The sequence below is a fragment of the Macrobrachium rosenbergii genome, chromosome 3, assembly GCF_040412425.1.
Source record: "Macrobrachium rosenbergii isolate ZJJX-2024 chromosome 3, ASM4041242v1, whole genome shotgun sequence".
In the NCBI taxonomy this organism is placed as follows: domain Eukaryota; kingdom Metazoa; phylum Arthropoda; class Malacostraca; order Decapoda; family Palaemonidae; genus Macrobrachium; species Macrobrachium rosenbergii.
Genome location: NC_089743.1, coordinates 16305785 through 16320375, shown reverse-complemented (window position 1 = coordinate 16320375; position 14591 = coordinate 16305785). Strand labels below are relative to the sequence as shown.

The following is a 14591-nucleotide window of genomic DNA, read 5'->3' as shown; positions in this document are numbered from 1 at the left end:
GGCAGATTCCCAGAAAGAGTAGTTGTCTCACAAAAAAAAAAAAAAAGATGCAACAGTCATAGCAACATAAATCTATATCTATAAAATGGAGGAAGATATCCCCAATTTATACAACAAAGGCTCACGGCTACTTCATAAAACTTCAGTCTTAAAATATTATTTCAAAATATATGATTTCTATTACAATACTGACGCAGATAAGTTGAACAAACAAATAACAAAAGCATAATTAATCGCCTTTTCTTGCTAATAACAAATAATCCCGGTTCGTAAAACATCCGAAATTCAGTTAATGAAAGTTTCTAATCCTATTAGCTCCTGCTCAGCTGTTGTAATTAATTTTCTCATCTTAAAATTCAAGATTAATCAAATTTCCTTCTGCTAAAGTATTAACCATAAATAACACATTTTCAACCAATAACATTATGTTATGTTCTTACAATTAAAACGACTACTTTGTGTATTTACACCTATGTTGTATACTTAGCACTATACCAATAATATTCCTGTGAGCAAACAATTTTCAGCATTACGAAATGCTGTTTTAAAATCTTCATTTAATCAATTTCAATATTATACCAAAATTTTAATTTTATCAAAATTTACAGTATTACTAAATGTAATTCTAAATATGATCTACCATTTAACCTGCTGATAATAATCATTTTGAATATCAGTCAACAGAAAAATTATAACACTCTGATCGTGCTTACAGTACTATAAAATTCATCAAATATATTCATTATTTTGCTAATAAAATATTCCTATAATTAAAACGATACAGTAAAACGAAATAACTTTTTAAAAGTTCATAAGGTAATTTTATAACACTTACCATTAAAAATAGTGTGCAACGAATGATTTTAACATGCATTCAATCTAGCCTGATGCTCATAATAATCTGAATATTTACCAATAATTCGTAATAAGAAATACTAATATGAAATACCTAACACTAAATATTATGAATGAAAGTAAAACATTTTACTTTCCGTAGCAATGCCTGTAATATTTTGAATATCAAATGTATATTAAAAAGACTTTGTTTACAAACTACAATCCAGATCTCAAATCTGTTTTCAATGTTGAGAAACGTATCACAAATCACTACGGATTAAGACCAACTTTGATGTAAAAATTAAAAAGTGAGCCGTCATGAACAGTAAGTGACGAACAACCGCTTTAAAAATTTCAATTTCTTTACTACACTTAATCTTCTACAAAAGGGAGAAGATAAAAGGCCCATTCCGATATACTGATTAACCAATATATCTGTTGTTGAAGGTCTGCCCTTAATTAAAGAGGTGTCTTAATTAACGATCTCGTGCCATTAACGCGAAATGGCCTTATTATACTACAGATTACAATATCACATAGATGGATTCTCCAAATGGAATGCTCGCCGGCTCTTCCATTACTAAGAGAAATCGAGACTATACTTCACGTGCTATAGGGATCCTGGCTATTAAACTGAGGGTAGCAAGGTTTACGCTCAACACCTTATTGAAATTCCGTAAATTGTTAGTAGTATTTCGTTTAATATTCTCAAGCGACGTCAGGACTCCATTCTAAGTATAATAAGAATTCTGGGAAATTAAGAGAAAAGTTTTCTATTAAAGTATATCGAGACGCAAGGCTTGTACAGTTATGCTCTTAAGTGATGCGACATGACTGCATAGGGTTTCGTTCAAATTTCATGAACTGGCAACCGAACTTGCTCCATATTAATCAATTATTTAAATGCAAAATCACGTTTATTTCATACAATAAGGACAGATGTTTCATAAGGGTGAAATCTGTCATATATTTCAAAACTGTAAGAAAATATCACGTGTAGCCAAATTTTGGAAACAGTTACGAAACATTTTCAAAACTTTCGTTCACTAATCGCTGATGCATTTGACAAAAAAAGTCACCATCAAACCTCAGTTCAAATGTTAAATAAAAAAACGAAAAATTTGTTATAACATTAATATTGCTTCCAATGCAACTATAAAATTTGAAATAGTCCTATTTGATTGTTTTTAAGCCTCAACGCTGAAAAAATCTACATAAGTAAATACAAAAGTAGAATGCATACACCGATATCAACGGGTGAGCGGTGTGTGTGTGTGTGTGTGTGTGTGTGTGTGTGTGTGTGTGTGTGTGTGTGTGTGTGTGTGAAGCAACCATTAAAGTGGTGGCGCAACCACCTGGAAAATAGGTCTACAATGAATAGCGACAATGAAATTATCTTGAAAACATTTAGTTTATATTTGTTAGAGAATATTTAATTTTTATAAAAGTAAAATTTTGCCTATGCAATTATTCTTTTGTTAAAGCCGAGATTTTGTTCCTAGGCCTAGGTGTGTTAGATTTCTCTACTTAATATATACATTACACTTAGCATTCACATCTCTATATTAACAATTTCTGACCAGAAACATATAAAGTTATCTACACATTCTTGCACTTCAAGTTACCTTATGAATGAACAAATTATACACCAAATGTGAGCAGAATAACTTTTAAGAAAATAATATTTTAAGCCAGTTCAAAAACAAGTGTTCCATAGGCCTTGACATTAATACTAATAGATATTTCGATTAATAACCATCTTCTTATAATTTAAATCATTATCATCTTTTATTTTTCAAAGAACAGGTAATCTCTACAAATAAATTCTTTAGTAACAGTGATTACATCTAAGAAGGCTTAGATTAATTTTTTTTTACCTATAAATCATTTTGCAACATACAGGCAGCTTGAGCACAGCCTAAGACTTCAGCATTCAAAGAAAACTTGTAGTAATTCCTACTCCTGTTTGAAAATGTTGTTATGACTGCTGAGCTTTTATTAGGTCTACTGTGGAGGAAGTTACGTTGACCAGCCCGAGGAGCGCGTTGAGCGCGCTGTCATTGACGGCACCGCTAACCTTATCACACCGTGCTTTGAGCTAAACAGTGTAAAAAAGAAAACCAGTTCAAATCACACTGGTTACGAATTATACTAATGCATAAAAGGGATCATATTTATATAACCATAGGGAAAATAGTGCTAGCTGTGAATTCGCAAACTTCTCGACATGTTTGACATCGGAAATAAAAAGAAAAAAGTTTAACACTACTGGCAACGTTACGTTGAGTCAGATTTTGGACAATACAAAAACAATGTCGCATCAGATCTGAGCATAGCTGTACAGTGCTTGGCGTTTGATGGGAATGCATTAAGGCAAATTACATCGAGGTTGGCCCTTTTTCCCTAATGGCTTTTTTATAGCATTTTGTTGATATAGCATTTTGTTAACTGAGACCGGCGCCAATTCTTAACAAAGAGAGAGAGAGAGAGAGAGAGAGAGAGAGAGAGAGAGAGATTAGCAACATCCTTTCCGTTCACTGCACAGGAACTGAACCTAATTTAGTGCCGCGCATTAAGCTAAACGATGTAACCTGACATATAAAAGACATTGAAGCTTCACTGGTTTTCCTCCGTCCATCGAGAACAGAGTCAGCTGGAAAGCCGCCCTCCGTCAATCGCCCTGGCAAAACTCAGCATTTGTACGAGTATACTAAGGAATTGTGACGTCAGAAACTTTCCTCACTTTCTGCCATTAGTAAAGGACTCGGATGATTTCACTTGACTAGTATTGCAATCTGCAGAAGACGAACAGATTGCAAACACACCAAACTCAAATAAATGACACTAAAGAAGAGCTGGAAGATATTCACACCCCTATGATTGAGATTAATTTCAGTCAGCCAGGTTGTAATATTCAAAGTGAGGAAATGCAGAAATCTTCTCGACAAAGTGGTTCTCAAATCACTCTTCAATCTTTTATTATACTTCAGACCTTTGATTTTTTCGTTAATCTCTTACTTCTTGGCTATATATTAAGACCTGATATAATTTTAGGTTTAATCTGACTCACTGAGAGTCCACGGATAAATCTTAAATGCAACTTTAATGTCGGTCACATTATATTTACAGTTATCACCGGTAAAGTACAGGATGCTTCCTGATACTATCAATAATTATGCAAAGAAAGCCATATCGCTATTGGTTTGTACTTCACCTGTACATGTCATCATCAGTAGACAGCAATCGTATCAGGTATAGAGCCAATAGATCCATTAACTCGAAACACCATATGATTATTAATTAGAATACATTTTTTTGCAAATATTAAATTGGAGCATGCAGCGGCTACGCATCACGAAGTTCACATTTATAAAAGTATGCAATACAAGGAATTTAACACAATACGAAAACTAAAAAAACAATTTACAGTAGATTTACATTAAAAAAATTCAGTCACAACCAAATTATATTTATATATATATATATATATATATATATATATATATATATATATATATATAATTATATATATATATATAAATAAACATATATTATAAATACACATACATATATATATATATATATATATATATATATATATATATATTATATATACTAGTTGACCAACCCGGCGCTGCCCTTGGAAAACTCTGAATAACAACCTAACAATCTTTAAACAGTCTCTCTCTCTCCATCTCTCCCTCTTTCTTTTCCCTAACACCCCCTCTTCTCTCTCTCCCAGATCCTAATTTAAACTCATTCATTAATACTGTATAAGAATATACGTCTTCTTTTAATTAGAAATATTTAGACTATACTCTTTTACACCTTTTTGCTTCTTTCCTATTATTAAGTGAATTGTTGCAACAGCTAGTCTTCCACCTCCTCATCATTCATCGGAATTCATTGGAAACGAAAAGTACTGAATTTTCTCATCATGTAAATAAAGATTAGGTATTTCAATGTACCTATTTTTTCTGATCTTTTTTTTAAATAGTAACCACCCAGCGTCACTTACCTAAAACTTACAACTTGGTCGCACATTGTGCCTTTGCTTCACTGTCCTTTGTCTTATCACATCTAACATAAACAGTAATGAATTGTATACAAAATGAAAGGTAACTTATTTTACTTTTATGCTAAAAAAAAAAAAATTAGGTCTCTCTTTAGCGATTTTTGGTGAATTAAGAAAAAAAATTTGCAAAACATTTTCCGATATGGCTAACTTCATCTCGTGATATGTATGTTTTACATTGGTTTTAAGACGTTTTTAACGTAGCATATCAAATTTATGAATGTAGTACTGAGTATAAGGTTACACAGAACAAAAAAAAAATATTACCGCTACGCGTGTTCGTACGGCAAGTATATCAACCCGTGCAAAGCAAGGTTTGGTGATCACCTAATGGTCAATTCGTATCTATGGCAATGATATAATAAGGTATTGTTAACAAAAACATTCTCTTCGCGGAGGAATGTAAGGCAAACCATTATTTATTGTTTTGAATAAATGCATGTTGATAAAAGACAGAAATGAATATATAACATCATTCTAATAAATAACCATAAACAAACATTTTATTTTCCTAAATGACGGGAATGCAGCAATAGGTTGCTCTACCAGTCTTGCTGTTCATGGGTTGATATAGTTGCCAGGTGACCATATCAAAAAAAAGTGTGTGAATCACCGAATTCAAGTTGATGCTCCGTTTTTTCATGCATATTCTGTGTTCGTGAGTGTATGAAAAACGTTTCTTGATTCAATCAAATTAATAATGTGCTGAGCTAGACTCGGGAAGACCTGTGTATATGGTTAACTGGCAACAGTTTCGTCCGCTGTCTCTTGCTCCTCATCACTCTGCTTGTCGATAATTAATTCCAAATCTCATTTAAACCAATATAGTTTTTCAATGTTGATGTTATCGAGGTAATAAACAATTATATTAATAATTCTCATAAATTATGATCAAAATTCACGTAAATTCATATAAAAAACTGATACATGGGATTTACTGTTGTTGGTTAATTATATATCTGATAGTGCCTGGAAGAAAAGGTGGAGCTTCAGGTGGAAAATGGGTATTAACCCACAAAGCACTGAAGGAAAAGGTGACGTAAAAACGAAAATTTCATTTGTTTTTCCTGCGTTTGTATGTCTGTCACGGGGTACGGGTATGATTTTGAGTTATAAACCTTTCTGGGGTGATATAGAGGTCGTGTGCAAAATTGTTTGGGTCTGTCAAACAGTTCGGATTTCTATAGCGTCCAAGCAAATATACAAATATTCACTTTTATATAACAGATATATATATATATATATATATATATATATATATATATATATATATATATATATATGTATGTATGTGTATATATATATATATATATATATATATATATATATATATATATATATATATATATATATATATATATATATACTGTAAATATACACGTACCGCATGCCGACCAGCTCGTATATATATGTTAACCGCCCGGGTTCGAGGGCTGTCTTTATAGAGATGGATCTGTTTTAAGAACAGAATTTAGCATCTCACCTTCCTTGAGATGTTTCTGGCAGCTGTGGCCTTGCCTGGGTCAGCAGATCCCTTCTCTTTTCGTCATAAGATTCTCTCTAAACCTATCTTTGCACAAAAGCCTACTGGAATGAGACACTGATATAGAAAACTAGACAATATTGACAAATTTAACGGTAGTAACTCTGCAAAAACTACGGAAGAATGGAGTGTCTCACACTCCCTATCAAAGGTACACATTACTAGAGGGAACACCGTTTCCCAACAAGCACAGACATTATTTTAAGCCAAACAATAATAATCAAAGACCCCCTTGTCATCAAGCAAAATAATAAGGTCGTAACAACCACAATACAGTCATATAGTCTGTAAAATAATAACACCACTTTCCACTAATTGTCCTTCCAGGACAAGATTCTAGTTTCCTGAAGAAAGAAATATCATTATATTAAAACCTGAAATTAATATTCATATTCAAAACAGAAGAATGCGTCAGGGAGGCGCAACGAGATTTCACTGCAGCACTGTATAAAGTCTGGAAAAATACGCGTTCATGAGTTATGGTACTCACTCCTTATGGCCGTTAGATAAGGTATTTTCACGGTGTTGGTCCTTAAACACACACACACACACACACACACACACACACACACACACACACACACACACACACACACACACACACACCACCCATTAAAACCAGAGTCCTCCCGTGAGTCCATATGCCTCCCGTCATATATCATGGGGGATCAAACACACGCACGGACATAACCCACCGGAGCGGGGCATTTCTGGTGCACTAGTTCAGTGACCGAGCGAACACAAATTGTTTCTATGCGCTTAAAACGCATTCGTAAGATCCCAAACGCATACGTCAAACGTTCCTCGCCACCGGCAGTGCCCTGGAGTTCCTCGTGGGATGGGTCAATATCGTACTCGGCTAGCACTCTTCTAGGCCCGCGTTCGATTCTCCGGCAGGCCAATAAAGAATTAGAGGAATTTATTTCTGGTGATAGAAATTCATTTCTCGGTATAATGTTGTTCGGATTCCACAATAAGCTGTAGGTCCCGTTGCTAGGTAACCAATTAGTTCTTAGCCACGTAAAATAAGTCTAATCCTTTGGGCCAGCCCTAGGAGAGCTGTTAATCAGCTCAGTGGTCTGGTTAAATGTGGTCTGGTTAAACTAAGGTATACTCAAACCGGCAGTGCCCTGCCAGATCATCATATCACACTGTTCAAAGACTTTCCAAGGTCACCCTCGTGACTGTTACATATATAAAACACAAACATATATGTACATATATATGTGTGTGTACGTATGAGAGAGAGAGAGAGACAGAGAGAGACAGCGAGAGAGAGAGAGAAGGAATTAAAGTCTTTTACACTGAATATTCACCTTCAGTGGTGAAGTCGTACAAATGCTGTATTGCAGGCAACTACAAAAAAATAAAAGATAAAATTTTACATTTTTCCTGATGATAGAAATTCAAACACGAGAGACTTCCCTTTCGTGAAATTTGAGAAATACTCATTTCTTCATTTACGTTTTTCCAAACTGCTGTGGAATATTTTTGCATTTCAAGAGTAGTACGAAATAGAACTTATTTGCCCTATATATATATATATATATATATATATATATATATATATATATATATATATATATATATATATATATATATACATATACACACACACACACATATATATATATATATATATATATATATATATATATATATATTGTAGAATATAAACGAGTTTAAGAAATATTCTGAATTCAGTAACAAATATAATTTCTTATAAGGTTCGTTTCTTTATGGGGCATTCACAAGCCATTTGAGAACTTTCCCCTCTCACTCCATTTCCTTCCTAATGACTTTCCGCGAGAACTATTACTCACCAATATTAGCGTTTCGACAGAGAACAATAAAGAGATACGAGTTATCTTCCAGTACCTACAAAGTAGGACCTCCGTATAATGTCCTGTACGGTTTTTTTTTATAACTATAACTGTGGATGACCACTAAGTGATTAACACAAGCGTCATAAAACGTATTTAAAAAGAGTGAAGAAGAGAACATCTTTTATTACATTATACAAATAGTTTTTTCAGTAAATAAAGAGCTAAGCAAACAGGTAAATTATGCATGCCAGGAAATTTATCATACGGGTATCAAGTGAACTTATTTTAAATTCTCTTAATTTAATGTAACAACATAAAGTTTTTCTAAAAGAAAGTTTTACACTCATAAAAGGGCTGTGCATAATAGTTACCATATGCCAAATTTTCCTCTTATATAAGTTTAAAAATCAGAGCATCAAAGGCAGCATAAGTTTGCTTCCTTGTACGGAATGTGGGTAAAAATTTCGCTTAATAGCATACAAGACATCATACGTCCGCAACCTCTGAAGGTATGATTGTTTACCTGAATACGGGAAAGTTTACTATCATACGATAATTATTCGAATGTGCAGATCATACCTAGGCATCTGCCTTGTATGATAAATATATTTTTTTTCACGATTACTCATTCAATAACACATACTTAGTTTCCAAATCGTATTTTTTTGTGTGTGTGAATTGGTATTTTTCGTTCTGTCTAACAAAGAGTTTTTTTTGCATTAAATAAAGGCCTAAAATGTAGCATATGGTAAATAGGCGCAAGCACAGACTGGACAACCATACAATGCTTTGTATTGTAGACTTTTTGTATTATTTCGGTTGATGATGAATCATCATCTTATATTTTCGTTCTACCTAACACAATTTTTGCGCTAAATAAAAGCGTGGATAATGTCCATATGATTGTTGATGATTTGATTAAACTTTCATGTATACAATAAAAATTTAGCAGACCTCAACAGCGCTCTTTATTTTAAATTCTATTCATTCAGTCTATCGGCAAATTACAGATTTTAACGATGACAATACTAACTTTATCTAAAAAGCTTGTCAAGATAAGTAAAGGTATGAGGTAAAAATGTTTTAAGTAACTGAAATGCATTAAAAAAAATTTTTTAAGGGGAAGACAATTTATTAAGCCGCACAGCTAATAAATAAATAAGTTAGTACGAACAAAAATTATAATTTTTCTCATTAATGTCTACGAGAAAGATTAACATTCAATAAATGGGAAAATGTATAAAAAAGAAAAATATACCATGCAAGGCAGCATACAGAGGTTGATCTGGGCAAACGCTTAATCACCGGTGTTAAATTTGTCAGCGTACAGGTAGAAACTATATCGTCGAAGACAGTAAATGTATTGCTCATTGTACAGTTTTCTGCTTTTTTTTCTTTCTTTTTTAAACCTTAGACCGACCTTTTTACTGTGGGTGGCCTCAGGTCCACTTGGTTGTACAATCATGTAACACATGGTTCTGTTATTACGACGTAAAATTTCACTAAATATTATATCACATGTAACGTTAAAAGTTCTGCCTCCAGTTCAGTTATTCACTCACCACTTCTCTTTTCTTTGAGGGCACTTAAAACTTCTGGAACGTTGGGCAATTGTTCATTCGTGAAAGGCTTCAAATAAAGTTACGATTAGGCAACACCAAAAGAGAGAACAAAAGTATTAACTAAGAACAAATATACTAAATAACACAGCAAGGTGTTCTGCAATACTGCTCCAAAAGAGTCAATACAAACAATTATTAACTACAAATCATTACACTGTACTTCCTCCGCAATTGTCATCTAATCGAATTCTCCATTTCCTCCTCAACAGCCAGTCGACTGCTCCGTAAGAAGATACCTCAGAGCGGCCACCTGATGTTACCAAAGAGGATGTGGATGCAGACCGTCCCAACCCAGGTAAGAGAGAGGGGGGGGGGACGCTGTTATTGCAGGAATTATTAATCAAAACTTTCCTCAATAAAGACCGCACCATTCCGCATAGTCGAGAAAGAATGATGGATACAAGGTTAATAAATACCTGAATGATCCTTCTTTCCATTATAAAAATATAGACACGAGGACACTTCTTTTCATTCGGTCCCTTGGTTTAGTTGAAGCCTGGCAAAAGAAAGGTTCGCACAAATTCCTGTTTTTGGTGATATCATTCTCAAATGAATAAGGAACTTCATATGTTCGTCAAATACGCATCGATGCGAAAGAAAAATACTCACTACATATTTAAGTCATTTAATTTCTGCGACCATTTGCGTTATACTATGGCGTATTTGAAATACTGAAAAGGAATTGAATACTCGCTCTTCAGTGACATTTGAATGCTTTTTATTCTTTGCTCTTGTGCTGAACTCTTTCCAGCTCTCACTTCTAGAATGTGTCCCGTCGAGCTTTTTCGTTTTTCTCGTACCGAGAAGGGCAAAAAAAAAGTAATGAAGTTTTATTAAAAAATAAAAAGAAGAAGACATCTAAAATCATTCAAAAGAAAGGAGAAAAACCTTTAAAACTGATCTCATCAGTTCATTCTTGAGTTCGCGACTTCCTCCAAGTATCACTAAAACCTTTGTCTTGACACAAAGGTAAAAAAATATATATATATATATATATATATATATATATATATATATATATATATATATATATATATATATATATATATATATATATATATATATATATATATATATATATATATATATATATATATTTTCCTCTTGCAGTTTCACTCGCTCGCTCTCAGTCCGGTTATCTGACTCAATTCCGTCCTACAGTCACAGGATTTTATACAAAAACTTCACATTAAACACGTAAACTATGGCATCCCCGCTAAATATGTGGAGGTAGTTAAAATTATCCATGAGCGAGGTAGATGCAAGGGATGACTTGTTAGTCGACTTCAGTAAGTAGTGGGGTGCTGCAAGGGACTGTAATTTCAACTTTGCTGTTTAGGGTTCTCACAGACTTTATAATGAGGAAAAAAAATTGGTCTGAGATAGAAACGAGAGTTTATGATGAGGTACAGACAGAAAATTGCCAAACTCAGAATACGCAGATAATGCTGCTTTAATCTACAAAACACCACGAGATTTACAAAGCCTGCTTAATACAATGTATAATACATCTCGAAAGACATGATTCAAAATAAATGCAAGAAAAACGGAAGTAATGAAGACACAGCTTGCAAAAATGGATGAAATAACAGAAATAACAGTAGGTGGAGAAAAGATAAATGGGGTTGAACCTTTCAAATATTTTGGAGCAATGATATTCAGTACAGGTTCTCTCGAGTTGGAATTTAGTAAAAAACTAAAATGTCAAGTCAAACTATCGCTGAAGAAGATTTGTAAATCAAATAAATTGAAATAGCATGTGCCATTAAAATTATGCATAATTCTAGTACAATCTATGTTGCCACAAGAACACGAATCATGGTATGCCAATGAAACTATGAATAAAAGATTATTCAAATTAAGCATAAAGCTTCAGGAGGAATACTGAATCATATGGCAGGATAGTGTTAGAATAATACCGTCAGGTAAATTACGACAGTTCCATGTGTAGATGGAAAATGATGAATGGGAGATACATACGATTGGAACAGGTCATAAGCACAACCCCTAGGGAGAATAGTACGTGACAGTGTCATCTGGAATACCCAGACCTAGGCTACTTGGATAAAAAAGGAGACTGGAGATGAATGGAAAAAAAGTTAAGTAAACCTTAGTTTAACCAGACCACTGAGCTGATTAACAGCTTTCCTAGGGCTGGCCCGAAGGATTAGACTTATTTTACGTGGCTAAGAACCAACTGGTTACCTAGCAACGAGACCTACAGCTTATTGTGGAATCCGAACCACATTATAACCGAGAAATGAATTTCTATCACCAGAAATAAATTCCTCTACTGTAATTCTTCATTGACCGGCCGGAGACTCGAACTCGGGCCTAGCAGAGTGCTAGCCGAGAACTCTACCGACTCGTCCAACGAGGAACTAGAGATGAATGGAGATTCATGGAAGAGACAACGCAGGAAAAACAACAGTAACGAAATTTCACTGAGGTCCTTTACGTCACGTGGCACTGGGGGCGATTGTGATGATAATGATGATGATGATGATGATGATGGTATTGTGAGCGAGGTACGAAATGAAGTACTGAGTCTGATGTATTTACAGAATATTTAAACAGGTCAATGGCTCGTGCGAGCCGCAAAGTAGTTCCCGACTTCTTACAGATCGACGAAGGGATTAGATTCAAGCATCTGTGTTTGTTCACTGACATGAATCTACATGTGAATTGACACAGGAGACTCGGTTGGAAATTATAAAGATATGATTGGAAAGCTGGCACAACAATACATAGAATGATAATAATACATGGTTGTGACAATAATGACACTTGAGATATCAGTACAAAATACGTGCGAGAGAATTTGTGTTTCTTTTGATCTCATGGCCCGCTCGCAGGTTCCTCGTCACAGGAGAATGGCGGCGCGATGAAGGTGTGTGTGTGTGTGTGTGTGTGTAGGCCCACACACGTAGGCGCTACAGTACCATACATAAGAGATGGTAAATTAAGACAAGCTTGGTTATTATAATATTCAGAAGTACTTCTGAATCATTTATATAAAAAGAAGCTTTCAGGAAATTCCTCACAAGAGAAAGGTCAATGAATAAATGGAACTAAAACAAAAAATGCAAATGTTGAAATGCTGCGTCAAAGGAAAATTTACAGAATGTCGAGGATGATCGAATGAAGCAAAAATACAGAAGGTTGTTTTACCTCTCTGACTGCTTGCAGAAGCAACAACTGTGCGTCATAACGGGCAATTCAGAAGCTGAAGAATAAAGTAATTGATTGCAAGCTATCTGCGTCAGAGCTGATGGGAATACACTGAGATACTGCGGCGGTAAGACGGTGAAAGTGTGATCGAGAGGCTGGTCAGTAAATGTAAGGCATATCAGAATAAGGTGGTTACAAAAGAATAAGAGAGAGGAAAAGCGGTTCCTTTACACATGGGTAAAGTAAAACAAATTACTATAAAGCACAATTTACATAACATTACTTAGTAAACTAGGTCTGATGAATGGTTGGATTTCACTTAGAAAGCAAAGCAGATGACATAAGTATCGATGGGGGGAAGTGCATTATGGGTTTAGGCAAGGAAGAGTGTATGTGGATCAAGTGTTTATTATGAAACATCTGACAGATGTATTGTGAAGGGAGCTGAGAAATAACGGTGTTGAAGGAAACTTATCAAGACAATTGTTTTTAAGATGTAAGTGAAATCAGTTAGAATATGCAGATGAAAGGGTAAATTGTTTGATGTAAAAGTGGAACTAAGACAAGGAGGTGTTATGTCTATTTTTCATTAAAAATTATAGCTGCATCAGCAGAATTTAATTTTACAATAAAATTTCTCTGTTTTCCTAATTATCCCAAAAATAGAGAAAATTTATCATAAATCAAACTCTGCTCATCCAGCTTTAATTTTCATGCCTGCATTTACATTTCATTTTAATACTGGTCAAGTGAAGTGAGGGATTTTAGAAGGGACCTTAGATTAGTGGAAACTTTAGGGTTAATGCAATAGTCTGTGAATGGAGTGTGGAAAGGCTGATTTTTGTAGATGAAGCAGTGTTGATTGGGAATAGGGACGACGAATTGCAGGAACTATATTAAATAGTCTGAAAGTATTTACAAGTGGAGAAAGTTGAGAGTGAATGTGAGAAAGAGTATGCTTTGGACGGTATATAAAAGGCAGAAATATGGAATAATGAATAGTAATATGGATGGAGCAGGTTAATGTTAACATCAATTTTTTGGCGATATTGCCGCCTTTTAATATGAGCATCACTTCGGGCAAATAAAGGGGAGGACTAAATGCATCCACTCACCGCTGGTGGGGCAGGGAGGTAAAGCCACAGTTGGAAGCGTAGAGGTACCCGCTATAATTCCAGGCACATAGCTGCATATCTCTTTTTTATATTCCTTGTGTTGTTGACTGGATTAAGCGTTAATTAACTGCTTCTTTGGTCAGCAGTTCAAATCTCTAACACCATATATCGTTTAATTTCGAATTCACTATACCCTTAGGAATAACTTACGCCCAAAGGGAATTATAATAGATAAGTGCATACGTCCCAACAAGGATCCGAACCTAGGCCTCCGAGGGCCCGGTCTCCCTTAAACGCTGAGTGACCAAAGCCGACTATTTATCGCCGTATCGAAAAAAGGCCAGGGCTGATATACCTATCAATTATAATGCCCCTTGGGTGTAAATTATACCCAAACTATAG

The 14591-nt window shown here is 34.5% G+C and overlaps 2 protein-coding genes across 15 annotated transcripts in view; one reads left to right on the top strand and one right to left on the bottom strand.

Moving 5' to 3' along the window:
• Nucleotides 1-14591, top strand: part of LOC136852772 (anoctamin-8-like) — a 545791-nt gene that overhangs the window by 438720 nt on the left and 92480 nt on the right. For all 14 annotated transcript variants that reach the window (XM_067127741.1, XM_067127678.1, XM_067127712.1 and 11 more), the window contains one exon: nt 10113-10198. In XM_067127741.1, the coding sequence (XP_066983842.1) occupies nt 10113-10198 (86 nt within the window). The remainder of the gene's footprint in view (nt 1-10112; nt 10199-14591) is intronic.
• Ppox (protoporphyrinogen oxidase) overlaps nt 1-14591 on the bottom strand; it is a 600782-nt gene that overhangs the window by 513286 nt on the left and 72905 nt on the right. The window lies entirely within an intron of this gene.